Source organism: Rutidosis leptorrhynchoides, chromosome 4, assembly GCF_046630445.1.
Source record: "Rutidosis leptorrhynchoides isolate AG116_Rl617_1_P2 chromosome 4, CSIRO_AGI_Rlap_v1, whole genome shotgun sequence".
Taxonomy (NCBI): Eukaryota; Viridiplantae; Streptophyta; class Magnoliopsida; order Asterales; family Asteraceae; genus Rutidosis; species Rutidosis leptorrhynchoides.
In genome coordinates this window covers 29,683,541-29,706,753 of record NC_092336.1, presented here as the reverse complement: position 1 = coordinate 29,706,753, position 23,213 = coordinate 29,683,541, and the positions used below count along the sequence as shown (strand labels likewise).

The 23,213-nt window shown below is 36.9% G+C and overlaps 1 protein-coding gene across 1 annotated transcript; it reads left to right on the top strand.

The window, feature by feature from the left end:
* The first annotated feature begins 8,072 nt into the window (after positions 1–8,072).
* On the top strand, positions 8,073–8,444 carry LOC139840529 (uncharacterized). The gene has a single exon (XM_071830792.1). It carries the CDS (start codon positions 8,073–8,075, stop codon positions 8,442–8,444), a length of 372 nt encoding a protein of 123 aa, XP_071686893.1.
* The last annotated feature ends 14,769 nt before the right edge of the window (positions 8,445–23,213 follow it).

Sequence of the window (23,213 nt, the reverse complement as noted above, 5' to 3'; positions counted from 1 at the left end):
CTTTCATACGGGATGTCTTTGACTAAGGCATGTATTTGAAATAAAGAAAGTCTAGACACTTATGCCTTAGACAAATTATGTTTCGTAAGGTTTATCGCGAATGAAGTGATGTATGTGGATTTTGTTGGGCTACAACAAAAGTTTGACTAAATCACTTGATGAAAGCATTAGTCGGTAGCACGCAAAAGTTGGCTAATGTTGTGGGATTGAAGTCCATTTAAATCTTCCATAGTAGGATACCCAATTCCCTTCTAGTACAACGCTAGGAGCTGAATTCAATGAGGAAAGCCTACTATCTGAAGATTGGAACACATTTAATATATGATCCCAAAGTATGTGTTCGGACCCGTGAGATAAAGGAGGTTGAAGTTTGATACTTCTTAATAGTTTTCTTGAAAAATTGCATCGCGGGAGCAAGATTAAAAGAAAACTACCTATGTGAAAATGAGGTTAAGCTGCCTCAAGAAAGCTTGGGACTTCGCTTTTGATATGTTCATGAGAGGATTGGGACACAAGGCTTATAATAGTGTCGGGTTAATTGTAGAGAGTATGGAACTAATGTGTATATTATCGACAGGTTTTCAAATGAATTGATGGGTTCAAACTATTAGAGCACCCTGGTTTTCGAATTCTTGAACGTGTAATATACTATGTGTAAATTCAATCCATGTGATATTTACACTTATGCATTAGTTTCTAATTGTTGGTATTTTAGTAATCAAGGATCATACTAAAATGGGGGGGAATTGTTGGTGAATTTAGCATGATCCAACGTCATTTTAGTTGATTGGATTACTATGTTGAAAGTGTTTTCGAACCATTGATACGTTACACGAATTCGGAGAGTGTGGAGTACACGTTCGTAAAACGTGAGGTGGTTTGAGGTTTCCTTTGGACTTGAAAATAATGTTTGGAACTTAAGAAATGCGAATTGGACTTGAAAGAATGCGAAACGCGACTTGAAAGGCTAAACACACTTGAAAATGAGCTTAAACAAAATTTTAGTATGCAGTAGCTTTAAGCCGCGGCGCGGCTCCTGGCCCGCGGCGCGGCTTAAGGCATGTTTTTCATGTCGAGACTTTTTGCATATTTTGAAGTCTAATCCTTTGTTAGCCCGCGGCGCGGCTTAACACTGAGTCGCTGAAAAGGTGTCTTTTCAAGCCAAAAGGCACATTCGAACCCCAAACATTTTGGGGTTGTTCCAGGGCATTTTAAATTGCGGTTTTTACATGTTTTTAGACCATTTTAAGTCTAAATACATGAATGTTAACTACCAAGTCTCTAATGGGTATGAATCAAAGGTTGTGACTTTTTAAGAAACCTTTTGACCCATTATAAATACACCCTTTGTGTATTTGAAAAAGGTTCCAGAATTTTGATCCTTTTACACACTTTCAATTTCATACAATTAGAAGATACATCTCTGCAATTGTTTGATTGTTATCTTTTAGCCAAGACGACAATCTTTTCTTTGTCTTATCCCAATCGAAACTTCGTGTAACCCGTGGCTAATAGGGTCGAAATATTCGATTAGGAAAGTGTTCACACGATTCAAAGATCAATCCGGAGTCATCACCGTTTCAGGCACGAAGGTGTTACAACCCCAATTTCTAACAGGCAGAGTATATGAGGAAGCCAATGATGAGATATACCGCTAGCTATATAAATCACACAATGAGAAACATGATTTTGAAAGAATACTTAGCGACATTGACTCTATGAATTGACAAGGGAAGAACCAGTGGCATTTTCGTGCTCTACAAACAAGAAACGTAACAGGTTCGAGAAGTTTCATGAAGTGAATGAAATGATGTCATGCGGTCCTTTAGTGTATGTCACAATAGATTTTCAATTTTGAAGAATTTTGCATGATCTTCGAGTTTCAACAATATGAGAAGACAATTGTATAATTGATTTGTTGGATTCGCAGAGAAAACCTCTCTAACGACAATCATATTAGGTCCTCATTAGCGAGTAAAAGCTCTGAGTCATAACATGATAACGGATTCTCAATGAGTTCTCTGGAAAAGATGATTGTCAACACGTCCAACCCGGTCCGTAATTATTTTGGGACTCGAGTAAGGATGCTGTATTTTTTTTATTTTTTATTTATTTATGTGTTTTAGTGTTTAATACTGTAATGTACTGTGTATTTAATTTAATTAATTAATCAAGTATATGTATTTCTTATTAAAAGCATTAATTAGATTGCTAATACAGCCTATCTTCACAATCTAGCTTACTACAAGCAGTGAGGTAGAAATGCCCTTCCCCAGTTTGTCTTTATATTGGTGATGTGTTTAGTCCTAGTTAATACTGAAGGGTGAATAACAGATATATGTTGGTGAGCTGTGTTTTTTAGCTAAAAAATATTAAACTAACAATTAAAGTCAAAACCGCAAAATTAGTATTATTTTTTTTATTATTATTTTATTTTTGTAGTGGGCCAATGATTTACCAAATCTAACAACTCTCCAAATCTGGGGTCATCTCTCGTGATATCCCTTTAATGTGGTCCTATACTACATTGGACCAGTGTTGTAAAAGTCGGCCGACTTTGCCGACGCGTCGGCCGATGCGTCGTTTTTTTGGGTTCTCCGTCTCGTTTTTTCTGAAAACGACTCAAAAGGCGGTCAAAGCTAAAAATTCGGTCAAAGTCTGTCAAAGACGGTCAAAGTTGGTCAAAACGGTCAAAATCAGTCAAATTTTCGTCAAGATGTGATATGTTTCTAAAATTAGGGTTTGTTTACATTTTTTAGGCCGCCCTTTTCTCTGTGTCCTTACTGATTATGTACTCAGTAACATTAATTGAGTTTGAAGTTTGATTGTATTTAAATTCAAGTTCTTATTTAAGAAATTTATGGTACAGAATCAACTATTTTATACATATATAAATATATATTCAAGAAATTATTAATAAAGTCAACGTTGGTCAACGTCCGATGCGTCACCGACGCGTCCCCGACTCGGCCGACGCGTCCTTTTTAGGTCTCGACCGATGCGTCGCCGACTCGCGACTTTTACAACCTTGCATTGGACAATTGGACAACTTTTTCAATTTTGAGCTGTTAAGTAATTGTTTCATCAAAAAAAAAAAAAAAAAAAAAAACATGTGTATCGGCAGGGACATGTTAGTCCTGAATTGACTTTGTCAACCCATCCAGCGGTCCCCGGTAGCCCACTGGAGCCTGGCGAAACACCATCACCCATTTCCCCACAGCATGCCAGGCCCGATAAACGAACCTGCATTGTCATTGTTTCAATCTTCGCATGCGTGAGATCAAGAGATCATTTGGGCCCGGTAAGAATGGTTTTAGATCCAATTATTTGAAAAATCATCACCTAGTGGGAATCGAACCCTCACCTCCCTTAAGGGAGAGTGAGTCATTCACCACTAGGCTATTGGCTCATTCTTAGCTGTTAAGTAATTGTATTGCTAATACCAAAACACTTTGTCCACATTAATCAAATTTTGGTAATTGGTAATAGTGTTTAATGAAAATGAATAAACATATTTTCAACCGATATAAGAATAAGCAGATGGAATATTGAAAGATTAAAAGAAACACAGTCTAAGTCAAACCAACTTAGATTTATCTAATTACGATTATATCATATAGGAATAGGAATATACGGAGTAATATGTTAACCAAGCCATTATTTTATAACGTATTAAATTATAATGAATAATTGTTAGTTCAGAAAAAACAACTTTTCTATGGTAAATTCATTTTCTTATACGATAAGGCATAACATTTCAACCTTGATTTTCAAAATAATACTTTACGTAATATTATAACCTTGGTTATGACTTCTGAGACAAAATAACTTTATTATATACGACTGTCATGAATTTAATAATTTGGTTGTTAGGAAAATGATTCTCAAATTATATACTCCGTAGTTTATTTTAAGATACTCCCTTAACAACAGAACGTCTAGGTTACCAACCATATAGGCTGTACATTCATTCATAGTTGATTATAATTATTCTTTGATAATTATGTAATCATATATATTTATCTTATAAATTTATCTATTGTAATTCTTAATTTTGGATAACATCTCGAGGTTCAACACTTCATAATTACATTTATATAAAAGATTTCAAAATTTAATAGGTGAATTAAACTACAAACACCATAATTTGTAGATTATACAACTTAGAGTAAGTAAAAGAGTATGAAGTGTAGGGATGGCGAAATACCCGTACCCGATGGGTAAATCCAAAACCCGGTACTTTTTGGCCAGTTTTGAGCCCAGGTATTCAGTCCTGGGCTGGGTATGAGGTTGACTTTAATTTTTTTGTGAGTTCAGGTATGAGGATGAGTTTAGATACAAATCCGCATACTCGACCAGTATACCCGGCCGGCCTTTTCATTAGGGGTTTTCAATTTCATTAATAACGATAATAAAATTTAATAATAACAATATAAGCTACAATGTGGTATTGTACTATTGTTCGATATTTATATATAGTAATTAAGATTAGGTACTTAATTTAATAGCATTATTGAAACAAAAATTGAAATAGATAAATGGTGAATGAGACTGACTAACAACGAGGATATTCGATACCCGCGAGGAAACCAGGCAACCCGAGAGTTAGTAAGTAAATGGGGTTTCCCGTTTAACCGTGGGGAAACCCGATAACCCGACGGTTAGTAAGTAAATGGGGATCCGGCGGCTATGGGTTCGGATTTGTGACATGATTTCTTAATCGGGTTCGGGTATGAGATTACCTAGATCCGACCCAAACTCGACCCGATGTCATCCCCTAAATTGAAGTGAAACAAAGTTTTATGGGTGTCAAAATCCAAAACTCATAAATTGACATTCTCTCACTCACATTCAGTTTTATGGGTTTCAATTATCGTTCCACCCCGGCATTTTCTACTCACCAGTATAACTTCTTCATTTCTTTCTGTCATACAATACTATTGTCCAACTATTTAACCAACGCCTCCTTTTATAAGATGCATATAATAATAGTCCTCTAACTAGTAACTATATTGAAAACAATAAGTTTAAGTATACCGTTATTACCAAATACGTCTGATCAAACATAATATTGTAGCTAGGGCCAAGATACACTTGAGTGATATAACAATTGGATATTTTTAGAGGTTAGCAGCTTTCAATATGTGGTCTGTCATCGTGAATAATCTAATCCTGTGAGATCCATGCGATCTCGGGGGTGGTCAAAAGCCAATTGCCAACCTAAAAAGCGAAGTCGATACGGTCGAGAGAAAAAAACCCTACACAGAGTGTAGGTAAAACCCTAGATATATGAAGGTGCGGTGATATAGAAGGGGAAAACGGATCGCCCTCCCCCGAAGATCGTAATAATTTTAAGTGTATTTAGATGTTAAATTTCGACGTCTAATGTATGTATGTGTTAAATTTGACGTTTTGCCCACACATTTTTGGTTTGTCTCAAATTATTAAGGTTTGCACCTGTCGAGATATATTCTTGAATCCACCACTTCCTATATCTAAATTGTGAGAACGATCAAAAAGGAAGTTGATTTTTTTGTGCGACTATTAAAGAATTGAGACAATTTAATTCATCTCAAAGGCTCGTAAGATAGCTCGGAGTAGTTGGGCATATAGCACAAAGTAGACGCCAAGAAAGTAGAGTGACCATGGGAGGTCGTAGGAGTGTTTTTTGTGTAGGTAGAGATCCATGTATCTATAGGGATAAACCAGGGTGATTTAGAGTTAATGGGCCAAGACTAAGTGAAACCCTAATTAACCGTACCCGAATAAGTTTCGTCAGTTCGGTATGGTATCTTTGTTAAATATCATATTGAACTCTTTATATCATTATCGTAAGAACATGTGTGCGTAAAAACTACACAGACAGATGTGCGAAAAGCTGCGCGGGGAACTGTGTGGAAAACCAAACCCGCATATGGCTGCATGATAAGCTGCGCGTACTGATGTACGGAAAACCAATATCGCAGATGGTTGTGCGATAAGATGCATGGACATCTGTGCAGAAAACTAAACCCACCGATGGTTGCGCGATAAGCTGCGCGGCAACTGTACAGAACCATTTCCGCAAAAAGACAGCGCAGATAGTTACTCGTAATATTTTCTCAAATCACATCCAAATTGATAGTTAAATTAGAGAAAAACAGACCTTCATAAACCAAACGTGCGACGATAGGAACGCGAGACATTATGTCGCACCTCCCACTGATAGGGCCATTTGATCATGCATATTTTTGTCAGTTAGGGACAAGATACACTTGAGTGAAATTATATTGTGGTTTTTTAGAGGTTAGCGCATTTAACTCTCTGATGTGCCACCGTGAATAACCCAGACCCGAGAGATCCAAACGATCTCAGGGGTGGTCAAAGGATAATCGTCGGCCGATGAGTGGAGTCGATCGGCGCAAGGGAAAAACCCCGACATGAAATGTAGGTAAAACCCTATATGTAATTTGTGAGAAAGATCATCTCAAAGGCTCGTAAGAGAGCGCAAAGTAACTGTCAATATTGGCGCAAAATAATAGCTAATGAGAGATCATAGGGAGTTGTTTTTTTTTTATTTATAGGAAGAGATCCCTATATTTATAGGCGAAAAACTAGGGTTAAAAAAAACTAGGGTTTGTAGCTCATGGTCAAGTCCAAGTGAAACCCTTAGTTAACCTTACCCGAATAACGACATCTTTGTTTTAAAACCCGAGCTAGTATTTAAATTTAACTCTAGGAATACTAGTTTTGGATTTTGAGTTGATTTAGATTTTAAAGACTTCAAACTAGTCATTTTTATTTTACAGTATTTATTTGGAAAAAAAAAGGACTTAAAACTGTATAACCAATCGGGAAAACTTCATCCAACATATGAAGCCTTGAGTAACATACAATCAAATATACAACAAAATATTCGAGCTCAATAAACTCATAAAAGAACAGAACCAAGAGCTCAAATACTACAAACAAACAATGAATTGATATGATCGGGTGGTGGGAACTCTTTTGGTGGTCCCCTGTAAATGACTCCAATCTCGCTGTTCGAAAAAAATAAATAGTGAATTTTTTTTAGCCGATGAAAACCAATTACACTTGTGCTAATATCACATTTAACATATTTAATTCATTAGCCAAAAATACTATAGGGCAGTAACAAATCCAAGAATCACATGTTTTAAAGAAACACCGTTGATCGAAATATTATATATATATATATATAATCATAATCATTCGGAAGAAATGAATGTTACTTTGCAATTAGTCAACATCAGTCATTTCACAATCTATCTATCTAATTTGCTGAAGCAAGATGATGATAATATCAGGAAGCTAATATGACACATTCTTATGTCAGATTTGAAACTGTTTACGTAAACATGCTAATATAAGAGGGCTTTCTAACCATCCCAAATATAGCTTGCCCTCACCATGTGCTCATGAGGGCATTGTTGGTGTTGCGGGTACCCTCACTACTCCCGCATATTTCGTGATGAGTTTCGTGGTTTTTGAACGCATTTGAAAATGAAAGTGATGTTATTCATTTGTAATAGTATCGTTAATAGTTGTAAATTACCTAGTATTTTATATAGTTAATATAGCGAGTCTCCTTTTTATAGAAAGAGTGTTATGATTGAGAGTGATTATGTTCTTAGGTTACTGGAAAAAAAATGTTAATATGATGATGGTGTAATAACCTCTCGGTGTGATGGTTACGAAAGACAAATAATTTTCTATTTATTTTTAAACCCTTTTCATAAACAAATATGTAAAAGATTTAATATCAATAAGTTGTGAGTTTATAAGCATGCAAATTGCTTTATAATGGTGGCTTATGTTTAAATTCTAACACACCTACTGTTGGAGTATGGAATAATATAATTCGTGCAGAAAGCAACGTCGAAGAACTTGGTGTGACTTTTGTCAACTCCTTCAAAAAGGTGGTAGGTGATGGAGACGATACATCCTTCTGGCTCGAGAATTGGATTGGTGAAGACAATTTGTGCGTTCAATAACCCAGATTATTCCGGTTAGAAACCGAGCATACTGCTCGTATATGCAATCGTATTTCGGGTAATGGATTAAATGTAATTATGGAATGGAGCTGGATCAGACAACCAATTGGAAGAGCAACGGACGAACTACAGGATCTTGTTAACAAAATTAGTTTGTATGAGTTTGATTTCAGGAAAAAGGATCGCTGGAGGTGGATTCACTCAACTGACAGCAATCTTACGGTGAGAAAACTCTCGGCTATTGTTGAAGAAAAACTCCTACCAGGGTGTGATTCGGGGCAACAAACATTGCGCAACAACCTTGTTCCAAAGAAGGGAGAAATTTTTGTTTGGAGAACACTAAAAAAGCGGTTACCGGTATTAAAAGAACTCGACAAAAGGGGAGTTGACCTAAAAGTGTACGGTGTCCAGTGTGCGATAATGATGTTGAATCCATTGAACATTCTATGATATTCTGCAACTTTTCAATGGAAGTATGGGAGCGGGTGTGACGCTGGTGAAACCTGGGAAATTTTGCAAACTTGAGCATGAACGAGATTCTTCGAGGCAATACACCTGTACAACTATCGACTCAATAGAAAAAAATAAAATCTTTCGTGGAAAGGTGTGGACAGCCCCTATGGCACTCTACGAAATACAAGTCGTTTCTTTCGGCTGGATCTCTCGGAGAATAAAGGGCAAGAAGCTCGATTGGCAAACGTGGTTGTCTAATCCATTAATATATATCACCTGGCCGAGGGTATTTGTAACAGACTGAAACCCGGGCTAGTTGTAAGTGAACTATTTTGCCCTTAGGGTTTGTGCTTAGTCTTAAGTGCTTTTATTTTAATCATTTTATTAGTGTTTTATTATAATTGTGTTGTGACCAGTTTGTGACAAGGGTCCCAGAACAGGTTTGTTTATTTAATTTGGACCTCGTTAGGGTATTTTATCAGTTGTGTTAAGTTGTTAGATAACTGGTAAATACCCGTGTGTTGTGAGGTGGGAAAATAGCAGCCTTAAGTGACTAGTGTACTGCCTTATTCTTCCCATTTCTAGAAATTTCCTAAACCAAACCGTACCCACTTCATCACCCATCTCTAACCCTAGATTCCTAAATTGTGTTCTAGAGCTCAAATTGTTCTTACCATCTTGTTTCTTACAGATTACTGAGTCTATCAAGGTAAGTAACATGTGTTTTTGTGTTCAATTCATTGTTAAATTCATGGTTTTGTGTGAGTTTTGTAAAAAGCTTGAATTTGTGTCAAAACAAGTGATTCAAGTGTTGTTATGGTCAAATTGTTGTGGGTTTTGAGTCTATATCAAGTTGTGAACAAGTTGTGGTCGATTTTGGTGTTTAAAATGAGCTCTAGATCGAGATTTGAGGATTTCATCGTGAAGTCCGTAGCCTTTGTTCAGTTTCTGAGGAAGATGAACACAGTCGGCCGACTGTCGGACGACAGTCGACCGACTGAGGGTGAACCGACCGACTGGCGAGTGAACCGACCGACTGAGATTTGCCTTCGGCCGATTGATGTATTACCCAATGAATCGACCGACTGGACAGGTCAGTCGACCGATTGTGTAGACAGTCGACCGACTGTAAGTGTCAGTCGACCGACTGTGTGTACAGGGCAGAATGTTTTACCAAAGTGCCTTTTTTCTAGCCGTTATGCTGCCCGTTTATATTTTGGTGTTCAGGATGTAAATTTTGAAATGAAAATTTTAGCGGACGCATTTTTTTTATGAATTTGCTATAATTCGCTGTCAGTGTGTCTAATCTTGATGGGAACACTATTCTAACTTGGTTTTTGCTGTTCTCAGGAGATAAGGACAAGGAAGAAGCTCAGAAATAATAACTGAGCAGTTGCTGGTAATTGGTGAGTGGGTCTATCTACGGATAGAGTTTAAGTAGCATATCATGCTACTGTGGTTGACTCTTTTACCATGCATAGTGTAGGAATTGCCATGATAGAATAATATCGTTTGCCTAATGTTGTATGTGAATTATGTGTACACTGTGTGAATGACACCAGTTGGGCATAGGGAGACTGGGGACTCGAGACCGTGCCTAGGAGAGGTTAGAGTCCGTATGAGGTCAACCGTGCCTAGGGGAGGTTGGGTCCATAGGCTACTGATTGTGGAGTATAGTGTGAATGATGCATCCCCTGCATCTGGATAACTATACTGTGAATTGAGTAGCAGGGACTATCGGTAGACTCAGGCCCGATCAGCTGGGAGTCGTGTGCTCGTACAAGCCGCCGATCCTCGTATTGTCTTATTGTATGCTAGTTAGTAGTTAGCAAGTGTTGTTGTTAGTATATAGCTTGTGTGTGGCTTAAGCTATATCTGTTAGATAGATTCCATTCACTTAGCGGTGCGCTAATCCCCCACATATTCTCCCCTTGCAGGTTTAGGTACTGCTAGTCGGGAAGGGTGCTATTGCAGAAGACATGTTTGACAACCCAACTCTGATGTGGACTTTTGTATAAATAATGTTTTGTGATAACGTAACACCGTTGTGTAAACTTAAACGTAATGACGTGACTTATATTGTGTTTATTATTAAAGTCTTCCGCTGTGTTTTAAAAAAAAAATGGCCGGTGTTACAAGTTGGTATCAGAGCATGGTTTGGCAGCAAGTGTGTGCGCGAACTTTGTTCCCAAACCCTGAGGCAAGTCAAACATGTCTGTGGGAGTGGGGGGCTAAGTGAAAATAGGATATACGTGTGTTAGTTGTGATTGAACTAACTGTTATCCACTAAGCTTTTGTGTGAGCTGTTTTGTAGCATAGGTATGTCTGATAGAAATGCAACTGGCCCATCCAACCCCGGAACATTTAGAGCACCAGAAGAGGGTGTTGAGTCTGATGATGATCAGAGTAGTTACATCCTTCAATTAGAAAGTAAGCTAAAAGAGGCTGAGGACAAAATTAATGAGCTTGAATTGGCAAGGCATTCTGGAAATGATGATACACCACCTGGATTCCCAACCGCGCAATCCCAAACGATACCTAATGTGCACCAGAACCAGTTTCAAAATCAAATACCTAACCAATATTATATGCCACCGCAAAACACTTTTACTTACCAAAATCCCATGATGATGAATCCATACCAAATGCAAATGTTCCAACAACCTTACATGCAACCACCCAAAAAGTGTACTTATAAGAACTTCCGTGATTGCAAACCCTCTGAGTTCTCTGGAAGTACTGATCCGACTGTAACTCTCAATTGGTTGCGAGAAATTGAAAGGGTATTTGAAGCGTGCCAGTGTGAACCCGAGCTGAAAGTGACATATGCTAGTCGAATGTTGAAAGGTAGGGCTATGATTTGGTGGGATTCCTTGATTTCCAGTATACCAAAAGAGCAAGTGAGTATGATCACATGGGAGCAGTTTCATGGGAAGGTGTGTGAACAATATTGTAATCCATTTGATATGAACCGAATCAAGACTGAGTTTCTTGAAATGAAGATGACACCTCAAATGACGATCGATGAGGTAGTAGGGAAGTTTATGGATAAACTGAGGTTTGTACAACAATGGGTGCCAGACGAAGCATCTCGTATCCAGCATTTTGTTAATATCATTCTGCCTGAGTACAGAACTTTTGTTAGAACAGCTACATCATTGTCTCAAGCTGTTGTGATGGCTAAGATGGTAGAAAGTGATGTTCAGGCTGCCAGAAACAGAATGTTTGGTAATGTGCTACAACAAGGTGGGCAAGTATCTGGTCAATCACGATCTAAATTCAAGAAGTCTAGTGGGTTTAAATCGAAGGGTAAAAGTGGTCAGAGTAGTACTGGATCTGGATCAGGTAAAGGGAATTGGTGTCACACGTGTCGATCTTCTCACAGTGGTCAGTGTTCTGAGGCTACAAGAAGATGCTTAAAGTGTGGTGTTGTTGGGCATGAGTCTTCAGCATGCCCGTATCCGAATAGTGTGTGTTGGAGTTGTCACAAACCAGGGCATCGTGCAATTAGTTGTCCGTCGAAGAGTGGTAGTTCCGGGGCAGGGTCAGGGGCGCGTTCGGCATCAGCCAGAGGATCAACTGCCTCGAGTGGGCAGAAGAGGAAGAATCCTCCAACAGCAGAGGCTAGAGATTTTCAGATGTCGGTTGAGAATGCTGTGGCAACTGACGAAGTGATCACCGGTATGTTTCTAATCAACTCAATACCTGCTCGCGTATTGTTTGATTGTGGTGCCAATAGGTGTTTTATGTCCCTAGATTTCTGTGCTAAGTTGAATTTACCAGCTACTGTGTTACCCAAGCCGGTTAGTGTAGAAGTAGCCGATGGTAAGATCACACCCGTCACAATATATGTGTCTGGGGTTTGTATAGAGATCGAAGGGAAGTCTTTCCCGGTGACTTGTTTAGTGTTACCTATTCCTAGCTTTGATGTAGTATTAGGAATGGATTGGCTGAGCTCGCTTAGGGCTAATATTAATTGTGATAGGAAAATGATTACCTTTCGTTCGACCGATGGAACCCGTGTTGTGGCCCGGGGGGAGCGGGGCGGGTATAATTTTCCGTTGATAACCATGATGAAAGCGAAAAAGTCGATGGAAAAGGGTTGTGATTCGTTTCTTGCGTATGTGATTGATGCGAAGAAAGAAAAGAGAACAGTGGCCGATATTCCAGTAGTATCAGAATTTCCCGAAGTGTTCCCAGATGAGTTACCAGGTCTGCCGCCGGTAAGGGAAGTCGAATATAAGATTGAGTTGGTTCCTGGAATAACTCCAGTTGCAAAAGCTCCATACCGATTAGCGTCGTCTGAAATCCTTGAAATGATGTCACAGATTCAAGAGTTATTAGATCGTGGGTTTATCCGACCGAGTTCTTCACCGTGGGGTGCTCCGGTATTGTTTGTTAAAAAGAAAGATGGGTCAATGCGTATGTGTATTGATTATCGTGAATTGAACAAAAGAACTGTGAAGAATAAGTATCCGTTACCTCGAATAGATGATTTGTTCGATCAGTTACAGGGTGCTTCATTCTTTTCTAAGATAGACTTACGATTCGGATATCATCAGGTTCGTGTTGCTGAATCAGATATACCGAAAACAGCGTTCAGAACAAGGTATGGTCATTATGAATTTCTTGTCATGCCTTTTGGGTTGACGAATGCGCCAGCAGTCTTCATGGATCTAATGAATAGAGTGTGTCGTCCATTCTTAGATAAGTTTGTGATTGTGTTTATTGATGACATATTGGTGTATTCGAAAACAGAGAGTGAACATGCTGAACATCTGAGGTTAGTTTTGAACTTGTTAAAACGTGAGCAACTATTTGCAAAATTTTCAAAGTGTGAATTTTGGTTACGTGAAGTGCAGTTTTTGGGTCATGTGATTTGTACCGAGGGTATAAAAGTTGATCCAACAAAGATAGAAGCGGTAATGAATTGGAATTCTCCGAGGACTCCGACTGAGACTAAGAGTTTTCTGGGATTGGCTGGTTATTATCGCAGATTTATCAAAGATTTCTCCAAAATAGCGGGTCCATTGACTAAGTTGACTCGTAAAGATGTAGCCTTTCGATGGACTGATGATCAGGAAAAGGCTTTTCAGATTTTGAAACAGCTACTGTGTTAGGCACCAGTGTTAGCTTTACCAGAAGGTTCAGACAACTTCGTGGTATACTGTGATGCATCATATGCTGGGTTGGGTTGTGTATTAATGCAAAGAGATAAAGTAATCGCCTACGCCTCACGACAGTTGAAAGTTCATGAGAAGAATTATCCAGTGCATGATCTTGAAATGGCTGCAGTAGTGTTTGCTTTGAAACTGTGGAGACATTATTTGTATGGAACTCATTGTGTTATTTGTACAGATCATAAGAGTTTGCAATATATCTTCTCACAGAAAGAATTGAATATGCGTCAGAGACGGTGGCAAGAGTTGATCAAAGATTATGATTGTGAAATTAAATATCATCCGGGTAAGGCAAATGTGGTTGCAGATGCGCTAAGTCGTAAAAAGTCAAGTGAAAATGTGAAATTCCTTCGTTTGAATATAACTTCAGATTTGATTAACAGCTTAAGAACCGTTCAGGCCTGTGCTTTGGAGGACGAACATATTAAATATGAACAAATGATCAAACGAAAAGTGGACTTAAGTGATGACTCACGTGGACTAAAGACTTTAAACAATCGTGTTTGGGTACCTAAGCTTGGAGATTTGAGGGATTTAATTATGACAGAAGCTCACAAATCCAAATTGACAGTACATCCGGGTAGTAATAAGATGTATCATGATTTGAAAGCAGTGTATTGGTGGCCGACAATGAAAACAGATATCGCTCGATATGTTGAAAAGTGTCATATATGTGCTCAAGTGAAGGCAGAACATCAGAAACCTTATGGTTCGCTACGTCAGTTACAGATTCCAGAGTGGAAATGGGAACATATAACGATGGATGTTGTGACCAAACTACCAAGAACTCAGAAACGACACGATATGATTTGGGTAATAGTGGATCGTCTAACTAAAAGTGCTCATTTTCTTGCTACTCGTGAAACAGCTTCGTTAAGTGAGTCAGCCGAATTGTATGTTAAAGAAATAGTTAGTCGACATGGCGTGCCATTATCGATCGTTTCAGACAGAGATTCCAGATTTGTGTCGAATTTTTGGAACAGTCTTCAACAGAATTTGGGTACACGTGTGAATTTAAGTACAACTTATCATCCTCAGATAGATGGTCAGAGTGAAAGAATGATACAGACTTTGGAGGATATGTTAAGGGCTTGTGTGTTAGAATACGGTGGTTCGTGAGATACACATTTACCGTTGGTCGAATTCGCGTATAATAATTCATATCATTCGAGTATAGGGATGCCGCCCTATGAAATGTTGTATGGTCGTCGTTGCAGAACACCGACTTGTTGGTTAGAAGCCGGGGAGAAACAGTTTGCAGGTCCCGAAATTGTTCAAATGACAGCCGAAAAAGTTGCAATTGCGCGAGAAAAGTTGAAAGCCGCTAGAGATAGACAGAAAATGTATGCTGATCCGCGTAGACGTCTGGTAACCTTTAGTGTAGGTGAACGAGTGTATTTAAAAGTTTCGCTGTGGAAAGGGGTTATTAGATTCGGTAAACGTGGTAAGTTAGCACCAAGATTTATTGGTCCGTTTCCTATCAGTGAAGTGTTGAACGATCAGACTGTGGTGTTAGATCTTCCGCCAGAGTTAGCCGGTATTCATAATACATTTAACGTGTGTTATCTTCGTAAGTGTAAAGTCGATGATGAAACGCAACTCCTTCCTTTAGAAGATTTAAGGGTCGATTTGAATAAGAAATTGGTGGAAGAGCCGGTTCGTGTAGTTGACCGAAAGGTGACTAAGTTGAGAAATAAAGAGATACCGATGGTGTTGATCGAGTAGAAACACAGTTTGGGTTCTAATCTTACGTGGAAAACGGAAGAGTTGATGAGAAATCGTTACCCTCATTTGTTTGACCAAGACCAGATTCCGAGGACGGAATCTCCTTAAGGGGGGTGGATTTGTAACAGATTGAAACCCGGGCTAGTTGTAAGTGAACTATTTTGCCCTTAGGGTTTGTACTTAGTCTTAAGTGCTTTTATTTTAATCATTTTATTAGTGTTTTATTATAATTGTGTTGTGACCAGTTTGTGACAAGGGTCCCAGAACAGGTTTGTTTATTTAATTTGGACCTCGTTAGGGTATTTTATCAGTTGTGTTAAGTTGTTAGATAACTGGTAAATACCCGTGTGTTGTGAGGTGGGAAAATAGCAGCCTTAAGTGACTAGTGTACTGCCTTATTCTTCCCATTTCTATAAATTTCCTAAACCAAACCGTACCCACTTCATCTCCCATCTCTAACCATAGATTCCTAAATTGTGTTCTAGAGCTCAAATTGTTCTTACCATCTTGTTTCTTACAGATTACTGAGTCTATCAAGGTAAGTAACATGTGTTTTTGTGTTCAATTCGTTGTTAAATTCATGGTTTTGTGTGAGTTTTGTAAAAAGCTTGAATTTGTGTCAAAACAAGTGATTCAAGTGTTGTTATGGTCAAATTGTTGTGGGTTTTGAGTCTATATCAAGTTGTGAACAAGTTGTGGTCGATTTTGGTGTTTAAAATGAGCTCTAGATCGAGATTTGAGGATTTCATCGTGAAGTCCGTAGCCTTTGTTCAGTTTCTGAGGAAGATGAACACAGTCGGCCGACTGTCGGACGACAGTCGACCGACTGCGGGTGAACCGACCGACTGGCGAGTGAACCGACCGACTGAGATTTGCCTTCGGCCGATTGATGTATTACCCAATGAATCGACCGACTGGACAGGTCAGTCGACCGATTGTGTAGACAGTCGACCGACTGTAAGTGTCAGTCAACCGACTGTGTGTACAGGGCAGAATGTTTTACCAAAGTGCCTTTTTTCTAGCCGTTATGCTGCCCGTTTATATTTTGGTGTTCAGGATGTAAATTCTGAAAGTGCATAAGTGTTAAGCATGAAAATTTTAGCGGACGCATTTTTTTTATGAATTTGCTATAATTCGCTGTCAGTGTGTCTAATCTTGATAGGAACACTATTCTAACTTGGTTTTTGCTGTTCTCGGGAGATAAGGACAAGGAAGAAGCTCAGAAATAATAACTGAGCAGTTGCTGGTAATTGGTGAGTGGGTCTATCTACGGATAGAGTTTAAGTAGCATATCATGCTACTGTGGTTGACGCTTTTACCATGCATAGTGTAGGAATTGCCATGATAGAATAATATCGTTTGCCTGATGTTGTATGTGAATTATGTGTACACTGTGTGAATGACACCAGTTGGGCCTAGGGAGACTGGGGACTCGAGACCGTGCCTAGGAGAGGTTAGAGTCCGTATGAGGTCAACCGTGCCTAGGGGAGGTTGGGTCCATAGGCTACTGATTGTGGAGTATAGTGTGAATGATGCATCCCCTGCATCTGGATAACTATACTGTGAATTGAGTAGCAGGGACTATCGGTAGACTCAGGCCCGATCAGCTGGGAGTCGTGTGCTCGTACAAGCCGCCGATCCTCGTATTGTCTTATTGTATGCTAGTTGGTAGTTAGCAAGTGTTGTTGTTAGTATATAGCTTGTCTGTGGCTTAAGTTATATCTGTTAGATAGATTCCATTCACTTAGCGGTGCGCTAATCCCCCACATATTCTCCCCTTGCAGGTTTAGGTACTGCTAGTCGGGAAGGGTGCTATTGCAGAAGACATGTTTGACAACCCAACTCTGATGTGGACTTTTGTATAAATAATGTTTTGTGATAACGTAACACCGTTGTGTAAACTTAAACGTAATGACGTGACTTATATTGTGTTTATTATTAAAGTCTTCCGCTGTGTTTTAAGAAGAAAAAAAATGGCCGGTGTTACAGTTGTCATCTCCACAACTCCTTGTCCATTCGAACTTCTGTTGTAATGTTTATGTAGTTTACTTTCCTGTTCGTGTTTTGGAGCTTACTTGAATGCTCATGTATATGTACATCTTTGCAAGATATCATATGTATATATATATATATATATATATATCTTGCTTTTAAAAAAAAATTGCTTTATAATTAGTAGACTCCTTTAAAAAATAGATTTGTATGATTTATTAATTATAGCCCTCTCATCGAGAATTTAAATTTTAAATTCTACTACTTCTCATTTAATTAATCCTATAATACTAAATGTGGTGCACGTTTAAGTCGTTTAAGCCTCTTCAGGATTTTCATACGACAACACAACAAATTTATAAAACTGCCCCTTAAACAATATAAATTTGTCAACTTCTCAGGGGTAAAGAGTGTAAAATTATTATTTTATTAAAAAAACTTCACCAGAATATTTAATGGCTCATAATTGTCCGTTCGCCACACGTTAAATTTTTCAGACACTACCGTTCAACTCGAAATAATTTTACGAACACAATGCAACTAACTATACGCGAAACGGACATTTTTTAAAAACGCTAAATATTTCGGACTATCTTTTATACATATACATACACGTATAATAAACAACCCAAATTACGCGATTTTCCTGGTGTTAAAAACGCGCATGCCATTATGTATACTAAGTACTAACCAGGTGTATCCAAACACACCCGCTGCAACGCGTTTTTAATTCTCTAAATACAAAACGCTACGTTAAATATGAATATTCAACCCGGAAGGCCTCGCCGCATCGCGCGGGCCGATCCGGATCTAGTTAGTACTATGTTAACCATTTCTCATATAGTATTTATTTATGTATATGTATTTCAAACTATATTTAAACAAAACTCATCTTATCTCACGTTTTCATAGATCAACCTAAAACTAGTTTTATTCGTTACACAGTTTTATCCTGATCATCAATAACCCAAAACAAGATACAAAGATATTGTAACTGGGCATCAAAGAAAATGATTCAACTACCCGTATACTTTAATATATATATATATATATATATATATATATATATATATATATATATATATATATATATAACCAAAAAGCTACGTAACTAACTAAGGTGCACAGATTTACACTAGTGGACATTAAAAAAGTTTGTATTAGTGCACAAAAATACACTTGTGCACAATGGTACCCATTAAAGAAGTTATGTATTGAACTTTTGGATAAAACACTCCAATAACCATATACACGATGTTTAAAATAAACATTATATATATGGTTATTGGAGTGTTATCCAAAAAGATGAAAAAGAGTGTTTACTAAGAAACGAAACAAGAACAAAACCAAAACCTAAGAGTACCGGGTGTCGATACTCAGCTCTGTCATTTTCATCAATCGACGTCGGGAATGGGATGGCCAAAGACCTGCGCTGACGTCCTTGGACCACCGTCGGGAATGATACGTTGGTTTGTAGTTTAACTTTTTTTTAAGTAACGTAGCCGTTAGTATTGAAGCTTTCAACATTAAATTTATTTATTTGATGTTATATTTATGCTCATATATACATATATATTGTTGTGTATCCTATTTATCTTAAAAAAAACAATAAACACTCCGTATCTTACATTGTACACTTCTTTAATTTTATTTATTAATGACGTCATATTCTTCTTCTGATGATGAAGATGCACTAATGGCGTTCGATTTGATAGATAGTATCGATGATTCTGAAGATAATGAGTTAGATTCAACTGCTACTTCATATACTCGTCATTACATATGCCGTGAACATCAAGAGGTTCATGATCGATTGATGGATGCTTATTTTGTAGAACTGCAAATATATTATTGACAATTTCAAATGAAGATTTCGGATGAGACGACGTGTTTTTCTCAGATTATGGATGATATTTTAAGTTACGCCGCAAATACACTGCCCTACTTTTTAGATGGTTTCGTTAAAGACTTGATGCAAAAGGCGATATGAGTATTAGTACCGAATTAATAATTACATCGACTTTACGTCAGCTGGTTACAGTAGTAACCAGATGTGTTCAATGAGTAATTGAAAATTTCAAAAGGAGTGTCACGGGAAACTCTACAAAATTTCACAATGTGCATAATTGATTTGTATTCAAATGTGTACATGAGAGAACCTACACATGATGACATTGTACGTTCGTAAGTCGCTCATGAAACACTTCATTGATTTTCGGGAATGATGGGGAACATTGATTGTATGCATCGGGCATAGGCAGAATGTCCAAACGCGTGGAGAGGCCAATTTACCTGAGGTGATCCCGGTTACCCAATATAATGCTTGAAGCCATTGCCTCGTATGATAACTGGATTTGACATGCTTAATTTAGTGTAGTCAGCTCAAACAATGACATAAATGTTTTAAAGACTAGTGACTTGCTCAACTCAATGCTCAACGAGGAGATGCTACACGCTCCTTATATTGTAACTGCGTAGAGTACAAAAGAGGGTACTATTTAGCTGACGGGATTTACCCAACGTGGTCAGTATTTGCTAAGTTGTATTCAAGTGTTGTTGATCCAAAGCATGCTCACTTTTCGAAGACACAAACTTGTGTTCGAAAGGACGTCGTAAGGACTTTCAAATTTCTACAAGGTCGGTGGCATATTCTTCAACAACCGACAAAGGCTTATGAGGTGAATATTATGAGACGACTCTTGTATTGTTGCATCATATTATACAACATGATTGTTGAAGACAATGGTTATAACATAGCTGAGAATGAGTTAATGTATGAACTTGTTCAAAATATGCAGCGCACTTGGTTCGATAGGTGTTCAACTCACGATCGAAGAAATAAGGAACTATGAATTTATTCTTAAATTTATAAGAATAAATGTTATTTTTATGAATCTAAATTTAGTTATTTTGCATTTTTTTTAATATTAATGAAATGTCTTTTAAATATTTCATTTATAATTAAATCAAAATAATTTGTATTGAAATTAAAATAAATAAATAAAATAATTAAAATGAATATTGAAAATGGACATTGAACGATACATACATTTTCTCTCTCCTCAGTTAATTTCAGTGTCTCAAATAGATACTGAAAATGAACACCCGAACGACACTTTTTGCTTTAATAAAACATTACAATCGATTGCATTTAACAAGCATAAAATGACAAACAAAGGTAACAGACGGTAAAACGCCATCCGCCACTAACCAAACCTAAGGGACTAAACCATCTCCGAGAAAGCACTGATGAAATGCCCCGTTCATATACATTATAAACGATTCACAATAGTTGATTTCATCGCGAGGTATTTGACCTCTATATAATACATTTTACAAACATTGCATTTATTTTTAAAAGACAAACTTTCTTTACATCGAAAGTTGACGGCATGCATACCATTTCGTAATACATCCAACTATAATTGATTTAAAAATAATCTTGATAAACTCAACGACTCGAATGCAACGTCTTTCGAAATATACCATGAATTACTCCAAGTAATATCCTTAAAATGAGCTAATGCACAGCGGAAGATTTCTTTAATACCTGAGAATAAACATGCTTTAAAGTGTCAACCAAAAGGTTGGTGAGTTCATTAGTTTATCATAAATAATCATTTCCAATAGTATAATAGACCACAAGATACTCATATTTAGAAAACAATCTGTGCAGGTCTACTCCTGCTGTAAAATCATTCATATGAAGAACACCGGAACCTTTCAAACAACTCACCAACGGTAGCTAATGCGTAGTGCAATGACAAAATCATCTCACCGTGGTAGTTAATACAATATAATTTTACAACGGTAGCTAGTGCGTGGTGCAATGCAAAATCATCTCACCGAGGGTAGTTAAAACGGTAGCTAATGCGTAGTGCAATGACAAAATCATCTCATCGTTACTAACTACAAAATCGAATAAAAATCTAATACAATACATCGGTAGCTAGTGCGCAGTGCAATGCAAAATCATCTCACCGATGGTAGCTAAAATGGTAGCTAGTGCGTAGTGCAATGACGAAATCATCTCACCGATGGTCGATAATACAATCTTTATAGAAATCGAACCTCTGAATCCAAATAATTCTATCATAGAATGTAGTTTTGAATATTTGTGTCTATTTCGTCAAACGTTTATAGAAGCAGTTCATGTATTCTCAGTTCAAAAATATGTATCTCAAAAGCATTTAGTAAAACAGTTATAAAACAGCGCATGTATTCTCAGTCCCAAAAATGTAAAGAGTAAAAGGGAATCAAATGAACTCACAATATTGCATTTCATATTAATTATGCATATGATGGCATTGAACAAGTGCAAGGTTGGCCTCGGATTCACGAACCTATATCATTTTTATATATTAAAACACATGACGACAATTAACCAGTTTTTGTATTTATTTTATTTATACATCTTATACTAATAATTTATTAGCTATTTTCACTTATATATTTTAATTACTTATAATTTATGTATATATCAGATTTGAATTATACGATATGCCATTTGTTGTAAATACCTTATATTGATGTTTAGTATATAATATATTATATATTAAAACTTTATGTTATTATATTTGTAATATTTATTTGTTTTAATAATAATGATATTACTAATCATTTTATCAATGATAATAATATATATAATGTAAATTTTAATAAAGAATAAAATGATATCTTTCTAATAATGTTAAATTTTGATAAAAGTGATAGTTTTAACAAAATGATAACTTTGATAATTTCTGGTTATAATGACACTTCTAATAGAATTGATAATAATAATAATAATAATTTTAATAACGGTAATAATAATGATATTAATAATAATAATACTTATGATAATAATAATAATAATGATGATAATAACAGAAATTTTTAAATAAAATGTAAAGTTTAATAATAATGATAATGAAAATAATATTTTTGATAATAAATGCCTAATACTTAATAATAGTAAGGATAATAATAATAATAACAATCTTATTACTAATGTTAATTTTTAATAATAATACTACTTAGTGAAATTACTAGTAAAGATAATAATATTAGTAATACAATAATAATAATAATAGTCCTAATTGTAATTATAATACTTATACTAATAATATCGATAATGATAATACTCTTAATATGATCAATGACACTTCTAATATATTAGGGTGATAACAATTATCATAATAATAATAATAACAATAATTAATAATAATAATAATAATAATAATAATAATAATAATAATAATAATAATAATAAAACCAGTTCACTACTAAAACCAGGATCGGAACTTGCGGGGGCCCCAAGCAACTTAACACCATTTAAAGGCCGAGCAATATTAGGAGGAAAGACACCTACTTGCCTGCTGCGAGGGTCCTCCGTAGGCCAGAAAATTTCTGTTTTTTCAACGTTGAGATGCAGCCCAAAACGAGGCCCATCCTCCATAATCAAATGCAAAACCTTCCCCACCACCAAAGTGTCCCCAATAATAGTACCATCATCCAAATACCACGCCTGAAGACAAACCTCAAAATTATCTCTGATTTTAGAAACCAAGGGTTGTAGGACCAAAGCAAAAAGCAGCGGACCAAGGGGATCACCCTGTTGCACCCCCTGAGAAGACCATAATGTGTGGTTCCCATAATACAATCTGGCTGGATTAGAGTAGCAAAATTCAACCCACCGAGAAATGCTCGGACAAAGGCAGCGAACTTCACGTAACATGACCGTACGATCAACTAGATTGAAGGCATTTTGAAAATCAACTAATAACATAGAGATTCGATGGTCTTCAGTTTGGTGTTGGTGTTTCTTCAGGTGGTGAGGCTATTCTTCATGCTGTGAATCGGCTGATTGAGGATTGTGGCTCTGATGTTG

Bases quoted from the DNA above. Each gene is read 5' to 3' on its own strand.
- LOC139840529 (XM_071830792.1), top strand. From the start codon at position 8,073: ATGGAATGGAGCTGGATCAGACAACCAATTGGAAGAGCAACGGACGAA.